At 34.8% G+C, this 18,235-nt stretch overlaps 1 protein-coding gene across 1 annotated transcript; it reads right to left on the bottom strand.

The window, feature by feature from the left end:
- Nucleotides 1–3,598: 3,598 nt before the first annotated feature.
- Nucleotides 3,599–12,786, bottom strand: LOC130015572 (DNA (cytosine-5)-methyltransferase CMT2-like). The gene is made up of 7 exons (XM_056105944.1): nucleotides 12,720–12,786; nucleotides 12,376–12,539; nucleotides 12,170–12,272; nucleotides 12,022–12,055; nucleotides 11,716–11,773; nucleotides 11,496–11,599; nucleotides 3,599–3,810 (listed from the first exon to the last, which is right to left on the bottom strand). Exons 1-7 carry the CDS (start codon nucleotides 12,784–12,786, stop codon nucleotides 3,636–3,638), a joined length of 705 nt encoding a protein of 234 aa, XP_055961919.1. The 3' UTR covers nucleotides 3,599–3,635.
- Between the last annotated feature and the right edge of the window lie 5,449 nt (nucleotides 12,787–18,235).

Raw genomic sequence — 18,235 nt, 5'->3', positions numbered from 1 at the left:
CCACCTGAAATTACAAACTCTGAGAAAGGCAAGGTATGCAAATTAAAAAAGGCCTTATATGGTTTGAAACAATCACCACGAGCTTGGTTTGGACGACTAACGAAGAGCATGAAGATTTTTGAATATAAACAAAGTAACTCTGATCATACTTTGTTTGTAAAGAGAAAATCAGGTAAGCTTACTGCTCTTATTGTTTATGTTGATGATATGGTTGTTACCTAGAAATGACTCAGTAGAAATGGAGGCACTGAAAAACTATTTATCTCAAGAATTTTAGATGAAGGATTTGGGTCAATTAAAATACTTTCTAGGCATTGAAGTTGTAAGATCGACTCAAGGTATTTTCATGTCTCAACAAAAGTACATATTAGATCTTCTTGTAGAAACTGGAATGCTTGACTGCAAGCCGATAGACACTCCGATTGAAGCAAACCATCACTTGGGAATTTTTCCTGAACAAGTTGCTTGTGACAAAGCAAGGTATCAACGGCTAGTGGGAAGGTTGATTTATCTCTCTCATACTCGACCAGATATTGCATATGCCATTAGCGTTGTTAGTCAGTTCATGCATAATCCTAGTGAAGATCACATGAAGCCAGTAGTTCGAATTATTAGGTATTTAAAGAAATCTCCAGGAAAGGATCTTCTATTCAGAAAAGGTGGTGATATGGAAGTAATAGGATACACTGATGCAGATTGGGCAGGAGATATGATGAACAGAAGGTCAACCTCTGGTTATTTTACGTTTATATGTCGAAATTTGGTGACATTTAGAGCCAAGAAGAAAAAAGTTGTTGCTAGATCAAGTGCATAATCTGAGTTTCGTGGTATGGCTCATGGAGTATGCGAACTTCTTTGTATACGAAATATTTTGAAGGATCTTGGTTTTAATCTTGTGAAAGCAATGGATCTATATTGTGACAACAAAGCAGCAATTATGATTGCTCACAATCCTATCCAACATGATCGCATGAAACATGTTGAAATAGATCGGTTCTTTATTCAAGAAAATATTGACAAAGGGTTCATAGATTTTCCATTTGTAAAGTCAGAAGATCAACTTGCAGATATGCTTACAAAAGGAGTTCGTGGACGAGTTTTTAATGAAGCAGTTGACAAGTTGGGCATGATTGATATCTATGCTCCATCTTGAGGGGGAGTGTCGAATATATGACAAGTATAATATTTGGAGTAGTGGCCAAGTATAAGACTTGGAGTAGTGGCCAGGTATACTTCCTTATTAAGTTAATTAGCCTATATATAGATGTATCTTGTATCTTATAAAGATAAGAAAAAAAATCTTCTCTTCTTTTTATTCTCTGTATTATTTTCTACAGAGTGAAGTATTTTTTTTATCTTTTTCTTATTGAAATAGAAAATCAAATTATTTTTAAAAATAGAATATGTATCCTAATTTTCGCTATCTTCAAGGGCTGTGTTCAGGTCGGACTTCGACATGGACTTGTATTTCAAGGCGGATCTGGACGGATTTACAAAAGTAAGTTTGAGTCTGGCCTAAATTTGATTCAAATTCCAAATTTATTATTGAAAAAAGGAAAAAGGTACAAAAAAATTCGTAGTTTTTCACAAAAGTATAGATCAGCTCTTTTACCTTTTTGGATACAATTAAACCCCCTTTATTTTCAAATAGAACACACTCGTTAATGGCTGACATGTCTTTCATAATCATATAAGAAAAAAGTTCAAAAAAAAATTAATGTTTAAAATATTTACCGAAAATTTAAGGGTTAAGTGTCCAAAAAGTAAACTAAAAGGGTTTATTTGTTTGATTTTAAAACAACGAGGATTTAATTGTTCAATTTAAAAAGAACGAGAGCTTAATTGTGCCCAACAAAGTAAAAAGGCTAATATGTACTTTTGAAGAAAAATCAAAGGTTATTTTGTATCTTTTGTCTTGAGAAAATTACACCAAATTATACAAAAATTGAAAAATTTATGTTAATGACTCCGATTTTTTTTATTGCAACAATCTCTCATTTTTTAAAATTTGTTTTCATGGTACCTCAATATAATTTTACTACTATTTTACCCCTCTATGTTAGAGTTTGGTGTATAGGTGGCTGCCAGAGGTGGTCCGGCCGGCGGTGGTTGATGGTTCAACAGATGACCATGGTGGTCGGTTGTTCGGTGACAGGTGGTCTAACCGACGACCACATTGCTAAATATATATATATATATATATATATATATATATATATATATATATATATATAATATTCCAAATTAATTTCCTCTTATCCCGCTTATTCTTCTTCTTTAAATAGAGATTGCAGATATTGACAAATTATTACCGAGATTAACAAACACATGCTTTTATTTGAATTTAATATTGCAGAGATTAACGAAGCCGCGAGGGATGAAGACACAGACACACATCATTAATTGGAGATAGCCGGTTGAACAAAAAAATGAAGCTGCTCTTTTAGATATTTTTGGATGTTTGGGTTTTGAGCTGTAATTGACAAATTTCAGTGATTGTTATGTATTAGTTGAATACAATTGTATTCCGCAAATTTATTATATTATTTATTGTTCATAATCATGAATTGTTGCACCTTTAACCTTTTAAACTGCAATTGCAATGGTCTTGAAAAATTGTCTCTTGATGCTTTTTAAACAGCGCGATTAAAATGAGATTTGGAAAAGTATTTGTTAAAAAAATGAGATTTGGGTGTAAAATAAAATGGATGCCTGTCGCCCTTAATAGTGGAAATGGGTGTAAAATAAAATGTGACAAGTATAATATGTTTATAAAAGTATTTGGAAAAGTTGAATTAGTGAAGTATGAACCGGGCTTGAAAAAAAGAGTGTCGGCCAATGGTTCTTAAAATTCGGAAATGAGAAGAATATTATTTTTCGGGCTATAAAGAGTTATGAATTTTTATGTAATTTTTCTATCATATATGGTCTCACTTTTTCTTTGACTGTACAACTAATTTGGATTATATATATGTATGAGGACAAGAATACAAGTTTGATACTTAGAGCACTTACAAAATAAAATGGTTTTTCAGGAACAAAGACTTTTAGTCTATATGCATCTTTGGAAAACAAATAAAGAACCTCTATATGATCTTCTCATCTATGTAGCTTATCTGCAGCTTCACCTCACTTTGGCCGCCGTACTGGAACTCCAATGATCCTACCATCAGTTCAGGTGCCTCAAATATAACTTGGATCCAACTTTCATCTAAAACCTTCAGCTCCTGAATATATTCATTCATTCATTCGTTCATTCATTCATATTTAAACCAACGACTAGTCCAGCATTTATTGATAGATTCGGAATGGAATACCTTTGAGGGATACCTCTCCGTCGAGGAATTCAAAAAGAGAATTGTTATAGACTTTTAAAGACTTTTACTTTCCCCCAAAAAAATTTTTGACAATGAAGTCACCCGAAAGAATGTTACAACTTTGCTTTAATGACAGCAAACATACAAACTTAAAAAAATTGTACACATCTTCTTGGTTACATTGCTCTGGACAGAAAGCAGGCTCGGCTATCATGAACAGAAGAGCTAGTGTACAATATACATCACGGCTCAACAAGATAAACGCTTTATGTTTGCGCTGCAAATAATGAGATGAATGGTAGGCTGAATGAAACAATTCTAATCGGACTTCTGAAACAAGGACGTAGCTAATTGGAGATTAGTTGAATGTGAGAACTTAGGGGGGAGGGTCATCAGTGGTCCATCCCCATAGAGCTTTTGGAATGCCATCCCTACTGCATATCCTAAACCTCGACCTACGGGAACAGCGGCCGCATTCCCAACTTGACGATACCTGCATAAAGTACAAGTAGCATAGATGTTTGAAGTCGAGAAACAACGAGCTACTAATCTACAATGCTTGTATCAAAGGAGTAATGCAACCAAAAGTATGAAATTTAAACTTCTCTTCTCCCTTTCCTTCTGATAGCCCAAAATTTTTATATTGTACCAAATATTTGTCATCTAAATAGTCTCACTGCTGAGCATTAATTAGTACCTGAGTATTGTTGGTTAAAATCTGCAAGCGTACGGATGCCAACTCGTAATACAGACTGTGAAATCCGGATATCGTATCCACAGGGAAAGCTACTGAATACAAACAATTAGGAGACTCGATTTGGATAGTTAAAAAGATAAGTTGGATTAAATTATGTAAATTTTAAAGCTAAATTAAACAATTAAAGATTAAAGTAACCTAAGGCTGTAAATAAAATAGGATTTAACAATAATGAGAAAGATCAGGGATTATTAATCTTCATTATGCCGTTAATCTCATGGTTTATGGAATTTGTTATCAAATTGCGGTTCAGGCTGATCTAAGACTCCTATAGCTCTCTCTCAAGCCGCTACAGGAAAAAACAGTCAATTAAACAATTAATAGGCAACTACTCACTCTCGTGTTATAATTAACCTAAATAATTAATTGATTGATGTTTGTTAAGCAAACCTAAAGAACACATACTTGCTAATTCACTCTCGTGTTGTTAACTCATGCGTTGTCGATTACACGGTCTATTTCAATTCAACTCTCTCAAGTTACAATTAAAACACAAGCCAATAGTTTAGGTGATCAAAGTAAACTAAGCATTAAGAACAGTAATCAATACGCAATTATAACACGAACCCATTAAACCAATTAATTAACGAAGCATAAATTCAATCAATAATCCCCGACGATTAACACACTAAAAAATCCTCGGAAATAGGAGCAATTCTACTCCTATCAAACATCCTCACACTTACCTTTTGCTTGTCCTCAAGCAAACATAAACAATGCCACACCTGCCAATCATAATACCGTGCCAGAATAACAAAATTAAAGCATTTTCAATCCCCCCTAAATAATGAATTGATCAAAATGTACCTTTGAATCACACAACAACCAAGAAAATGACGTCAAATAACAATGCTAAGTACCAACATGAACTGATAACACCGAGACTTCACAGATACACTCCTCAAAACATGATTTCAAAATCAAATTGATCAAAAAGGCAATCCAATCAATTCAAAATAACAACCGAAGTTCAAGTAATTGAGAAAAATCACAAGCATGTATAAAGAAATCACCAAGTACAACCTCACAAGGTAATCTCTCGCACACATAAGTGTTTAAGGTATAACAAATAAACTCTCACATCAACACATGTAATCTTGCCATAAGTTTGCCTCTAGTCCATAATTCTACTGTTAAGCTAAGTTAAATAAAATAAATCAAAATGGACTTTCGAAGGGTTATAATGGGGCTTAGGTTAGGGTATGGAAAAAGGTAAATGATATGGTAAAAATGATTTTACAAACCGAAAAACATCAACATGAACTAAACAAATAATCACATTCAGCTCTTCAACTAATTCAATCTCTTTTTCTTCTCTTTTTATGCCTTGAGTTCATAATTTTTTTTTCTATATTCAAATATTTTTAAGCTCGAATTTCTGTTTTATTTCTTTTTCTTTTCTTTTTCTTTTCAAGCTTTCACTATTAGCTCTTTTCCTGAACTTCAAAAGGCAACACTAAACATAGCAAATAAGACATAAACAATCTACTATTCATGAGCTGAGGATGTTACACATCCTCACACTAATTCTCTGCATATATCAGTCAAATTTGTCAAGTCATAAAATGGTAGAAAGAGGAATATGAAGAACGGTAAAGTGTGTAAAAACATGTGTAAATAACAAAAATAAGGCTAAGGCTCAACTTGGTTAAACTAAGGGAAAATGGGCAGACTATTTAAAGTAGTTTAAAGAATGGGTTATCCTAAATGCCATTTATCACTTTTTAAATTATTCAACCTACAATGCAACTTTACTGCGAACGCAAGGCAAGTTCTAGAAAATCAACATGTATTGACTCACACCACAATAAAATGAGACATAAAAAGTATGCTCAATAAGGCTCAAAATCATCTCACAATAAAATGGGTTAAATGAAAATGAAGTGATTTATTTTACAGACTTCTTTAAATGCTCAAAATTTTGAAATTTCAACTGTGCTCCTGCCAAGACTGTCATGCCAAAAATCACAATGTTCAAAAGAAAGGTCATATTTTTCAGAGTGCAAAATTTCACCTCAGTCCTATTAATTCATGTTGGCTAACAAAGCAAAAGTTATTTAACTGTCATTTTCAAGATGCTGTTCTAACTCAAAGGCAAAGGTTGACCAACTCATTAAATAGGGGGAACGAAAACACTAAAATTCCACAATTTCTGACAAGATATCAAAAATCGCAAAGACATGGTAAAGCGAACAACTACAGAATGTGAGACATGGTAATGCTCAACACACACATCATAACAAAACATCCATATAAGGTTCGCTATAAAATACCACCCTATAAACAAAGCAACATAAAGAAAAACTGAAATATAAAGCAACATGACAAGAAAATAAAACAATCCTACGCTAAACTAAGAAGTTTTCTTTTCCCCCACCCTCACACTAGTTCATGCATTGTCCCCAATGCAATGAAATAAAAGAAAATAAAAGAAAACTGAAAATAAAACACAAAAAAAATGAAAAGGAAAGAAACCCTTGGGATTGCCTCCCAAGCGCGCTTGTTTATGGTCATTAGCTTGACTGTATGGCAGACAAATCATGGCGGATCAAAAAGAGCAACTCGCTCATGTCCTTGAGCAATAAAAGTTTTAGAAGATGGTTTGCACTATTGTTCAAGAACCTTGAAGATTTCGCCAGTTGCGCTTTCCAATTCCACCACTTCGGGACCAATGTTGCGTCGAAGCTTGAATGGTCCACTCCACTGCGATACTAGCTTACATGCACACGAACGCACTTGAGAAGTATTCAGAATGACAAGCTTACTTACATCGGTGCTTTCGAGTTGCACTGAATCTCTACTACTCGCTGTAGAGCCAAATTTCAACTTCCACCCTGCCCATTGTTTGGGTTTACCCCTTCGCGGTTTGGCGGAGAGTGAAGGTTTTGGAGGTTCTCTCTTCTTCATTGACTGCGCAGGCATATCACACAAAGGCTTGTGCAACGTTTCTTCTTTTCTTGATGAGTTGACTTCTTGGCATGTCGTAGGACAGTCTAAGTACAACACATCCTTCATTCTCTCACATTCACTTTCCTCCACGCAGTCGATTCTCATGCATTTTTCCTCACTACTCAGGCTTCGCACCCTCTTTGTCATCTCAAACTCTACACTTTCGTCTTCTATTCTCAGAGTCAACTTGCCTGCATTCACATCAATGAGAGCTCTGTTGGTATTCATGAATGGTCGTCCGAGAATTAGAGGGCACTCCTTATCAATCTCATAGTCAAGAACGACAAAATCCACAGGAAATATGAATTTGTTGACCTTAATTAAAACATCCTCGACAATTCCATACGGCTTCTTGATAGAGTGGTCAACAAGCTGCAACATCATAGGAGTGGTCTTCACCTGTTGATCACCAAGCAGCTGTCTAAACAAAGAAAGAGGCATCAAATTTATGCTGGCACCCAAATCACATAAACAATTAGCAGTTTGTAAATCACCAATAGTACAGGGAACAGTAAAACTCCCTGGATCTTCGAGTTTTATAGGCAACTTGCTCAAGCTGATTGAGCTGTAATTCTCTGTAAATGGAACCGTATTCTCGTCCCAGCTTCGCTTGTTCATCAGAATGTCTTTCAAGAATTTTGCATAATGCGGCATCTCTCTAAGTGCATCCGCCAGGCTGATGTTGATCTGCAGCTTCTGGAAAGTTTCTAAGAACTTGTGAAACTTCCAAGTGTCTTGTGGCTTCTTCATTCTGTGCGGAAACGGAATCTTAGGAACATATGGTGGAGGTGGTGTCTATGGTTTTGAAACTTGTAACTCAGCGGTACCACCCTCACACTGCTCCTTCTCTGCCTCTACTACAACCTTCTTTGCATAAGGTTCAGGCAATACTTTTGAACTCCTCAGTGTAATCGCCTTGACTTGCTCTCTTGGATTTGCCTCAGTAGTGGATGGTAAACCTCCTTGATTTCGACTCTGCAGTGCTTGGGCCATCTGTTGATTCTGCAACTCAAGATTGTGGATAGTGGCAGCATGATTCCTCAGTGTTTGATGCGTCTCTGCTTCCTTCTTCAACATTAATTCCATCATCTTGTCCACCTTGCTATGAAACAACTCTCCCTGCTCTCTTTGTTGAAAACCAGGTGAATGTTGTGGCCTATTGTTCTGGTTGTGGAAGTTCCCCTGATTTTGCTGTGGTCCAGGTCCTCCCTGAAAGTTGGAACCCGCTTGAGCATTGGAATTGCCTCCATTATCCTTTCCATGAGAAATTCGGGTGATTCCTCCAACCTGGGTTGTAATTAGCAACATATGGATCATTGCCTGATCTCTGTCCTCCCACAAAATTGACTTGCTCCTTGAAAGCTTGTCCCATCATATAGCAGTTAGTTGTTAGGTGGTTCGGATCTCCACACACTTCACAACTACTCAGAACTGTAGCCACATTGCCCATATTCATCCCTGCAGCTTGTCTCATAAGAATATCAACCTGAGCTTGCAGTGCGGTATTCTTCGCTTTCAGATCTTCCACAGCTGGATCTACACCGACTGCCATGACTCCTCTCTGTGCAGGCGCTTTCGCCCTCTCATTCGGCCAAGAACATCCATTCATGGCCATCTTATCTAATAGATCAAATGCTGAGTCGGTCGTCTTCCTCATCAGTTGCAGCTGAATCAATAGTACTTCTGCCCAGTTCAGTTGACCCATTGTAGAAATTTTGGATCAGATTCTCGCGAGTGATATGATGATGAGGTACTTTCCTCTGCATCTCCTTGTAACGCTCCTAAGCTTCATGTACTGATTCCCCCTGAAATTGCTGATAGAACATAATATCCCTTGTCAACTTTGCAATCTTCGCCATGGAGAAGTACTTATTCAGGAAAGCTTTCACCAAATCTGACCAATCATTGATGCCCGCTCTAGGCAGAGCATGGATCCAACTCTTCGCTTTATCCCTCAGAGAAAATGGGAATAAGCGCACCCAAACTTCATCTTCTGTCATGTTGCTAAGCTTGAACGTAATGCACACCTCTAGAAAATCGGAGATGTGCTGATTCAGATCTTCACTAGGTAGCCCATAAAATTGACAGCACGCTTCTATCAGCTGAATGACACTTGTCTTGATCTCATAGTGGTTTGCCTGCACAAGATGTGCAAAATAACCATGAGTAGTATTTCCCACAGTTGGCTGAAAGAACTCCATCAATGTTTGCACTCTCTGCCCGCCATTATTCTCTCCCTGTGCATCCTCTGGATTCTGCTAATTTTGTGGGACAACTCTATTATCCACCACAGGATTGAAACCAGATGGAATACCGTCTTCGTCTGCCATATTCAGATTCCTTTGAGCTGATTTTCAGACACTTCGCTCAAAGGTAGTGAGATCTTATTGAAAAGGTTCTAGAGGTAATCCTTTGCGCGTGTATTATGCATACACTATGAGAAGGGTACCTGAAACAACACAAACAACAAAATACCACGCGTAAAACAAGAAAAATAAAAACTAAAACAAGCCAAGCTATCCTAACTTAGATGTTAAAGATATGCTTTCCCCGGCAACGGCGCCCAAAACTTGTTGGTAAAAATCCGCAAGCGTACGGATGCCAACTCATAATACAGACTATGAAGTCCGGATATCGTACCCACAGGGAAAGCTACTGAATACAACCAATTAGGAGACTCGATTTGGATAGTTAAAAAGATAAGTTGGATTAAATTATGTAAATTTTAAAGCTAAATTAAACAATTAAATATTAAAGTAACCTAAGGCTGTAAATAAAATAGGATTTAACAATAATAAGAAAGATCAGGGATTATTAATCTTCATTATGCCATTAATCTCATGGTTTATGGAATTTGTTATCAAATTGCGGTTCAGGCTGATCTAAGGCACCTATAGCTTTCTCTCAAGCCGCTACAGGCAAAAATAGTAATTAAACAATTAATAGGCAACTACTCACTCTCGTGTTATAATTAATCTAAATAATTAATTGATTGATGTTTGTTAAGCAAACCTAAAGAACACACATTCGCTAATTCACTCTCGTGTTGTTAACTCCTGCGTTGTCGATTACACTGTCTATTTCAATTCAACTCTCTCAAGTTATAATTAAAACACAAGCCAATAGTTTAGGTGATCAAAGTAAACTAAGCATTAAGAACAGTAATCAATACGCAATTATAACACGAACCCATTAAACCAATTAATTAACGAAGCATAAATTCAATCAATAATCCCCGACGATGGGTTTAGCTACTCATGATCAAAGATAAATCAACAATATAATATATGAAATTTATAATTGATAAGATAAACTATGATAAAGATCTCTCTGAATTATCATATACCTTAATTGCATAAAAATCCCAATATAGCATCGAAGATAAAAATCCAGCTCAAAGAGTAATCAAGTCGAAGAATAAAATAACTAATACTGAAATTAAGGTTATGTCTAATGTAAATTGTGCGAACCCTTACAAGATGTTTTTGTTTCTTATTTATACCCTTAAACAAGTAGGGTTTAGTCTAATTTCGAGCTCCATGTAATGTCTAGAATGCCCCGGGACTTTAGTAGTTCAACTCAAACTCGTAAGGGATAAAACTGTCAAGTCAGCATGCAGAAATCGTAGGTGGAGCGACGCTACACCAGGAGAAGCGAAGCTACAAGGGGCGCAACTCGTCTCTTCTCTAATGCGAAAGACCTTCTGCCCAAGATGCGTACTTCTCATCGACTTCAGAGCGACGCTACAACAAGAGGAGCGACGCTACAACAAGAGGAGCGACGCGACAGCGCTACAGAGGGAGGAGCGACGCTTCAAATTTAATTTTACTCCAAAACCGCTCTGATGCTTCTCGACTCTTCCAATTCATCCAAAAGTGCTCCATTAAGTCCATAAATCATCTATTTCCATGCATACGCCTGCAATACTCGAACACAACAATAAGTACCAAAACGAGTTCAAATTCAAGAATAAAAGTACAATAAACACACTAAAAAGTCCTCGGAAATTGGAGCAATTCTACTCCTATCAAGTATCACTAGTTCCAACTAGTTTCAGCCTAAGGACTAGCTAGATTAAGATACCTCTTCTAGTTTAAAATTAAAAATTGTTAGCCGAAAGAAAGTTAGTTATGAATACCCAACTTTATTCACCAGTTTTGAACTTAGTAACTCGACCATTAGTTAGTAAATGTTAAAATGAACTTTAAATTAAATTTTAAGCTCCCATTTGCTGTTTCTCTCCAATTAAGTCAACGGAACCGCTATGAATTTATTGGTTTAAACCCTGTCAGGCTCAAGCTGCATGGGTACTTTGATTCTAAACACTGAAAAGACGGTTTTGATCATGTCCAATTATGCTGAGACTTGGTTAGTCAATGATACCTGTTTCCTAATTTAAAAGATCTACCTTCACAACCTGCTTTTGATGGGAAGAAAGAAAAAGATCACATTTCAGATGAGTCCCTCTATACCTTTCTTTAACCGTCCCACAGAACCTGTAGTAATCGGGAAAACCTTGAAGCCTTGCACATTCTCGTATGGTGAGGACTCTGTCCTGCTCCGGGTGTAACATCGCCTACGAATGCACATAATTAAGAACTCATGACAGCATCACCTTGTCAAAACACAAATTCCTGAAACAAAGAAAAAAAACATATTCAATTTTCCTTTCTAGCAGAGGAGAAGAAATACCTTGGGCCAAGAAAGAAAAACAGGTAGAATCAATCTCCTTGTCATTTTGATTTTTAGTCTACAGGTTTCAAATCAAAAAATGATGAAGAGCAGAGCCTGTGAAATTTGATTAATCTTCTAAATTTGATTACTAATTCTGCAAGCTTGAAGAAGCTGCAGTTTATCTCAAATAGTATGCAGAAAGGATACTAGGTTTCATGCTTTGAATTCTAGTACTGCCAGGGACAGGGGCATGACATTCAATGGGTTGTTTATAAGTGCTTGCATGTACATGGAGACAAATTATTAAGCAAACACATTTCTTACTGACGTTCATTTATAAAAGACAGTGCGGCTTTGTCTTTACAAGAGCTCATAATCTAACACATTTTTATTGTCTCAGCTCTCAAATTGGAAATGCATTTTCAGTCCCAATGCTTTGCTTCTAAAATTAGTAATGAAATAAAACACTCACCACTACCAGTGGATGGTAACAGTTCTTTCTTCTTTGTTGGATCCCGCCGGACAACATTATCATGTCCTACAACTACGCCAGGGAGGTCCCTGAACTTGGCCCCCTACCAATATTCTATATAAAAAAAAAAAGCAGGTATACAAGCACAAAACACCAATCTAACAAGTTTATGTCTATCCAACCTTTGTTTTAGGAATTAAGCCAACTCGAGCACAATCATCTTCAGTCAATGTGTATGGACGATGATCGTAAAGCAGATTGTTCACTTTTGTGCTGCCTCTTGATGAAGAAGTAGTCAAATACAGACAGCCAAAATAAACTAGAAAAACAATAATGGTTAGTCCCTGGTAATCTCTTTCTGTCCCAATATCTAATCATAACTAACAAAATAAAGAGGTCATCTCATTTACACAAACAGCAGTAGATCTATACAACTTCGATTCTTGTATTTAAATTAAGGACAATTGTGGCCAACTAACTATAGTTGCATCTCCGCAAAATCTAAAATCTGGCTTATCATATATTTCATTACCCAAACTTAGAATATTACAGTAAAATAATCCATATTCTGTTTGATCGTATAAGCCTTTGAAAGTCACTTTCTGGAGGCTTTTCATATGTCATTTCCTCGCGGGAATATTGAGTTTGATAACTTGCTATCAAATAAGTAATCCACCCAAAAGTTCAAATTATTGGGATTATAACTTCTTACAGCAATAAATCCTCAGTCCTTGCTCTATAGGATGATCGGGCCAAAAGATTATAAGACTTTTTTTCTATAGTCACATACAAAGCTTGGCACAATTAACCATCATCCCTCCTGTATTCAGACTTTGCTTTAAATATTAATAATAGTAATTCATTAATAAACATTCATTATCGGGGAACTTACGAGTGATGGGCGTAAAATACGAGTGTAAATAAAAAATGTTGAACCCTAAAACACAAAAAATATAACTTTTCTACTCTTGCAATAATATTAAAAACCAACAAAGTTATGAATGAAAGCTAGGAAGAGCAAATTAAGCAGGTTGCATTCCTTGGAAATGTAGGAGGGTGTAAGTGCCTGAATGTTGTCTGTTTGGTTGAGTGGTTCCAAACTTCACGACATTGAACTTTTTCACACTCATGATCCGCAAATCAAAACCAAATATTTGTCTTTCATTCATAAAGCACATGAAACCTTTAAACCAAAACAATGGTAAACTCTGCTTTGCTTCCTCTCTTCCAAAGAAGAGGAGCGGAAGGTCTGTCACTCGATAAAACCTCATCGCCGGATTGAGAAAGACAATGCGTAGATAGTCCCATTCTATATCTGCAAATCCGGGCGACACTTCCCAATCACAATCATCATCCTCCGACCCACCGTATTCGTCCGAGCTAGTATAGTACCAATAAGGTGTAAGCCTGACCACGTTGCTGAGCATATCTTGAGGCATGTCACTCACAAACACTTTCTCGTTATGCAGTCTTATGGATATCACTTGACCTAAGTTGCCTCTTGCTCTCATCAAATGAAAAGTATACATGTCCGGGATTTGCGTGTTAAACCCTATTCTGTCTCTCTCGTGATTAACATCTTTTAAGCTAGGGATATCAAGGGTTCGCCACGAAAGAGTAGCACCGCCCAGTGTTAGAATTTCGCAGCCTCCTGCTCTCTTGCTGTCGTCTTCATAATAATATACGGAGATGAGCTTATAAATCTTGGTTATGTAGTCATAGCAGAGGGCCATCTGATGGTTGGTAGTGAAACGCGGATTCGGAAGATAAAGTAGCAGTCTCGTCGTAGGGTTTCGAACACGATATTGCTCCCCATAACTCGATCTCTCCACTAATACTCCGTGCGCCTCCGCTATTATTTGGTATTCCTCGTCCAGGTTTGGGCCTCCTGTGATACTCCAGCTAAAGCTGCAGTATGCCGATTTCTTCCTCCAACGATCTACATGTTTGTCCATAAAATCGGCTTCTTTGATTAATGAATTCCAGTGCTTGCACACACTCTTGCATCTCATAACCCATTCTATCCTTAATCGACTCAATATGCCGATTAAGATATCGTTTGGCAGGGAACATATTTCGCCGCAAACCAAACTAGTTTTATTGATCTTCTTCTTCCTGCGATTTTTTTTTTTCTGTTTTGACGCTCTTTTCATGATTTCCAGAGGATGTGTATGCGTTAAAGACTTTTGCAGTATTAAATACCGATGTTAAGAGTTTGATTTCTAAAACAAAATCAATTCGTTTCCTTAATAATCCAGTAAAATCTAAACTAGAAACTTCAAATAAAAATATTACTATATTTTTTAGGAATATATAAGATCTTATATAGAATTATCACCAACTGACTTAACATAAAAGATTTTAGAAATTCCAATAAAATTAATAATCCTAATTCAGATCATAACATATTTTTCTACTTCAACAAAAAACTAAACTTTAACATATTTGATAGTTTCTCTCCAAAAAAAAACAAATTTAATAAACTTTTAATTAATTTATTTTTAAATTAGACATGTATATAAATAAAATTCTTATTTAATTATATACTGTATTTTATAAAAAATTCAATTTACACTTAACTTTCTAAATTTTTTAATTATTAGAATTAAATTTATAATTTTTAATAGAGATTAATATGGCAATATATTAATAATTATGGAATTTAGATTATTTAATCGAATAATAACCGGCAACATGGCATGGAAAAATAGTGGTCGTCAATGTAGACTAATAGACAAAATTAGTTCATATTTAAAACTTCACTAATTAGAAAAGGGCTTTTTTCAAAAATGTCTATTTTTTTTTGAAAGTTTTGACAAAAATATTTCTTTAACCTCGTAACTATTTTTGATAGTCAAATAAGAATAAAAAAATTATGAGAGCATCCACAATAGTTTATACTCTAATGGGTGTAATAGCATGCCACATCATCATTTTATTATACTCTTCTCCATTACACTTTTCTCCACTATCAATTATATTTTAAAGTATAATGAATAGACCCCACAATATTTACTTTTTGTTTTTACAATATTTATATATAGACCAAAACCCACTTTTTACACATACATGTAAAAAGTGGGAACCACATAATTGCTATAGAACCGTTTTCTACCATGAAACGGTTCTATAGCAATTTTCATTAGGGTAATCTACACAAATCCCCTAAAAATGGTCCTATCTAATATTTTTACCTCAGCTCTTTTATTTTTGCAGTAATCTCTCAATAAAATAGAAAAGTTTTCACAATTCCCTCATAACCCATAATATGTTGATTTTATAATAAAATGTGACAGTTTTGCCCCACCAACTGTATCACTTTCACCAAAATCTCTGTTCCAATTACAAATCCTCTGTCGTCTTCATTCACCGATGGCTAAGCCTCCATCTTTGGCTCTAGAGATGTCTCCTGCATCTTTGTCTTCAAAATCTCCATCGTTGTCTCCGGTACCAATACTGTCTCCAAACTCCCCAACTTCAAATCCGACTCCGGCACCGGCAGTATCGCCAAAATAAGAACAAAAATCAAAATTAAAAAATAGAAAGGTGAATATGTAGTAGATGAGAGCGGCAGACTGAAAACCGAAAATTAGAGGAGGTGCCGCAGGGAGCAACCTCTGGTGGGTTAATGGCTAAGGCTTCTGCTCCAATTTGCTTTGGGTTTGAGTTTGCTCGCCGATTCTCGTTGTTTGTGCTGCTTCAATGACTACCCTGCACTTGGCTTTTTCTTTCTATTAATCTCACTGCTACTCTTGCTATTTCAAATCTATGTTGTTCTTCCAATTTCTACCATTGATATTCTCTAGTCTATAAATGTAGATATCCTTAGAATTTTTTTCTATTCATCATTTTTTAATTTGGACTTGATATAAATTAAAGAAAAGAAAGTACCTTCTGTTTTGCTGAAAGTGCCTCCTTGAATATTTAACTATACATGTCCATTGTTTGCTTCAGCTCTAATCTTAGTCTCCTCATTTTGGACTCCATATCATCATGCAATTTTAAATCAGAGATACTGTTCATAGTTCTTAATTACTTAAACGATAATACTAAATTGTTTATGCTCTTATCATGTTATGTGAACACCATGAAGTTTGCCCACTTTTATGGGAGCCTCCTAAATAATGGGAACCAAAATCTGTGGATGTCCCTGCTGATTTAGTGATTTTTCGAATGAATTTCTATTATAATGCTTCATTTATTTACAAAGAAATAAATTTTAGATTTGTTGCCCCTTTTTTAAGGTGACGATCACTGTGTATGATCATACTATTACTTAAGTTTTTGTTAAATTGTTATTATTTATATTGTTGAGATTAACTCTGTTAGCAATTAAGACTTTTTCATTCTTTGGATGGATAGTGGAAATATTGTGATTCTTAAATGTTTAAATTACTATAGTTATAAAAAGAAGAGAATCGAGTCTGTTTAGAAAACTATATGTCATAACAGGTGCAGCAGATGTCATGTTTATGAACACAACGTGAAGACTTGCAAGTGTATGCCTAAGAAAAAATAGTTCGGTATGTGGTATTATTTTAGGTTCACATACGGTTCACATCAGGTTGCTTTTCAGTTTTATAGATTGTCAATTACATTTCACTTAAAAACAATTTTTCAATTCTTATAATAGATTATATCTTCAAAGTCTCTCTATATAAATTGTCAGATAAAATTGTAAAGAGCAGTAAGACAAAATTTATTAAAAATTAAATTAAGGTAGTTCAGTTGATATAGGTTCACATCAGGTTGATTTTTGGTTTTATAGACTGTTATATACATTTCAATTAAAAAATTTATTCAATTCTTATAATAGACTATATCTCAAAATCTATATATAAATGTAAGTTAAAATTGTAAAAAGTTGCAAAATAAATTTTATTCAAATTGATATTAGGTTAATATTAGGTTGACATTAGGCTGATAAATGGTTCATATTGAGTTCATATTAAGTTTACATTGAGTTCATTTTTAGTTTATTTTAAATTTACTTTCAGTTCAAATCCAATAAACTTTAGATAGTTATTAATTTTCATTAGTTTATTTGTCACTATATAAATTATTTTAATATTATTAAAAATAAATACATTAATTTAAATTAAGTTGATTTTGAATATATACTAAATTTATTTAGAGTTCATATTCAGTTCATATTTAATTCACATTCAGTTCAAATTTAGTTCACATTGAATTTACATTCAGTTCACTTTATAAAATGTCATATAAGATTATAAAGTGCAGTTTGACAAATTTGATTAAAAATTGAATTAAAGTAGGTTAGTTGATATAGGTTCACATCGGATTCATTTTTCGATTTTATAGTATGTCAAATACATTTCACTTACAAGAGATATTCAATTAGTATTACACTAAATCTCAAAACTCTCTCTATATAAAATGTCATTTAAGATTGTAAAAAGTAGCAAGACAAATTTGATTAAAAATTAAATTAAAGTAGTTCAGTTGACAACGGTTCACATGCGGTTCACAAATAATATTTTTATTTAAAATGATTATTGTGTAGGCACAAAAATCATGAATTTGTTTAGTCTCCTCAACATTTATCATTCTACGCAATAGCCTCTATCTAACCAAATTATCCTAATTATAGCAGCATATTCAATAGCCATCTGAGATCACATTCTCTCAAAAACCTTAACTTTAAAACTTAGTTCCTATAATATGCATTGAATTAATCAACCATATAATGTTACAATTCAAATAATAATTTTTTTTATCTATATTTCAAAATTTAACAATGTAGTATAATTATCTCTTCAACTTTTGTTTCTGGGATAATCAACTTTTTCCCCTTTGTTTCATATGACATTCTATAGGTAGGAGCCGCTCGCCCATCGATTTTTAACGGATACCACACTATTTCTGCGACATCACCAACATTTCCCCAATCTGTCCTAATTCTTTTAGCTCAACCCCTGCAATCAAATCCCAAATCAATTAAAATTAGGTTTAAGAAAGTTTTCAATTAAAAAATATAAATGAAAAGGGTACTTAACAAAAATAATACTCTAGCTTTCTCCTGCCAAACAGCTCACGCATTGCTTC

This window comes from Mercurialis annua, linkage group LG5 (genome assembly GCF_937616625.2).
Source record: "Mercurialis annua linkage group LG5, ddMerAnnu1.2, whole genome shotgun sequence".
NCBI classification, from domain to species: domain Eukaryota; kingdom Viridiplantae; phylum Streptophyta; class Magnoliopsida; order Malpighiales; family Euphorbiaceae; genus Mercurialis; species Mercurialis annua.
This window is presented reverse-complemented; position numbering and strand designations above follow the sequence as displayed.

Coding starts and splice junctions, on each gene's coding strand:
- LOC130015572 (XM_056105944.1), bottom strand. CDS start 12,786: ATGAAAAGCCTCCAGAAAGTGACTTTCAAAGGCTTATACGATCAAACA. Junction 12,273..12,375: donor CTGAAGATGATTGTGCTCGA/GTTGGCTTAATT, acceptor GAATATTGGTAG/GGGGCCAAGTTCAGGGACCT. Junction 12,056..12,169: donor GTTACCATCCACTGGTAGTG/GTGAGTGTTTTA, acceptor GCTCTTGTAAAG/ACAAAGCCGCACTGTCTTTT.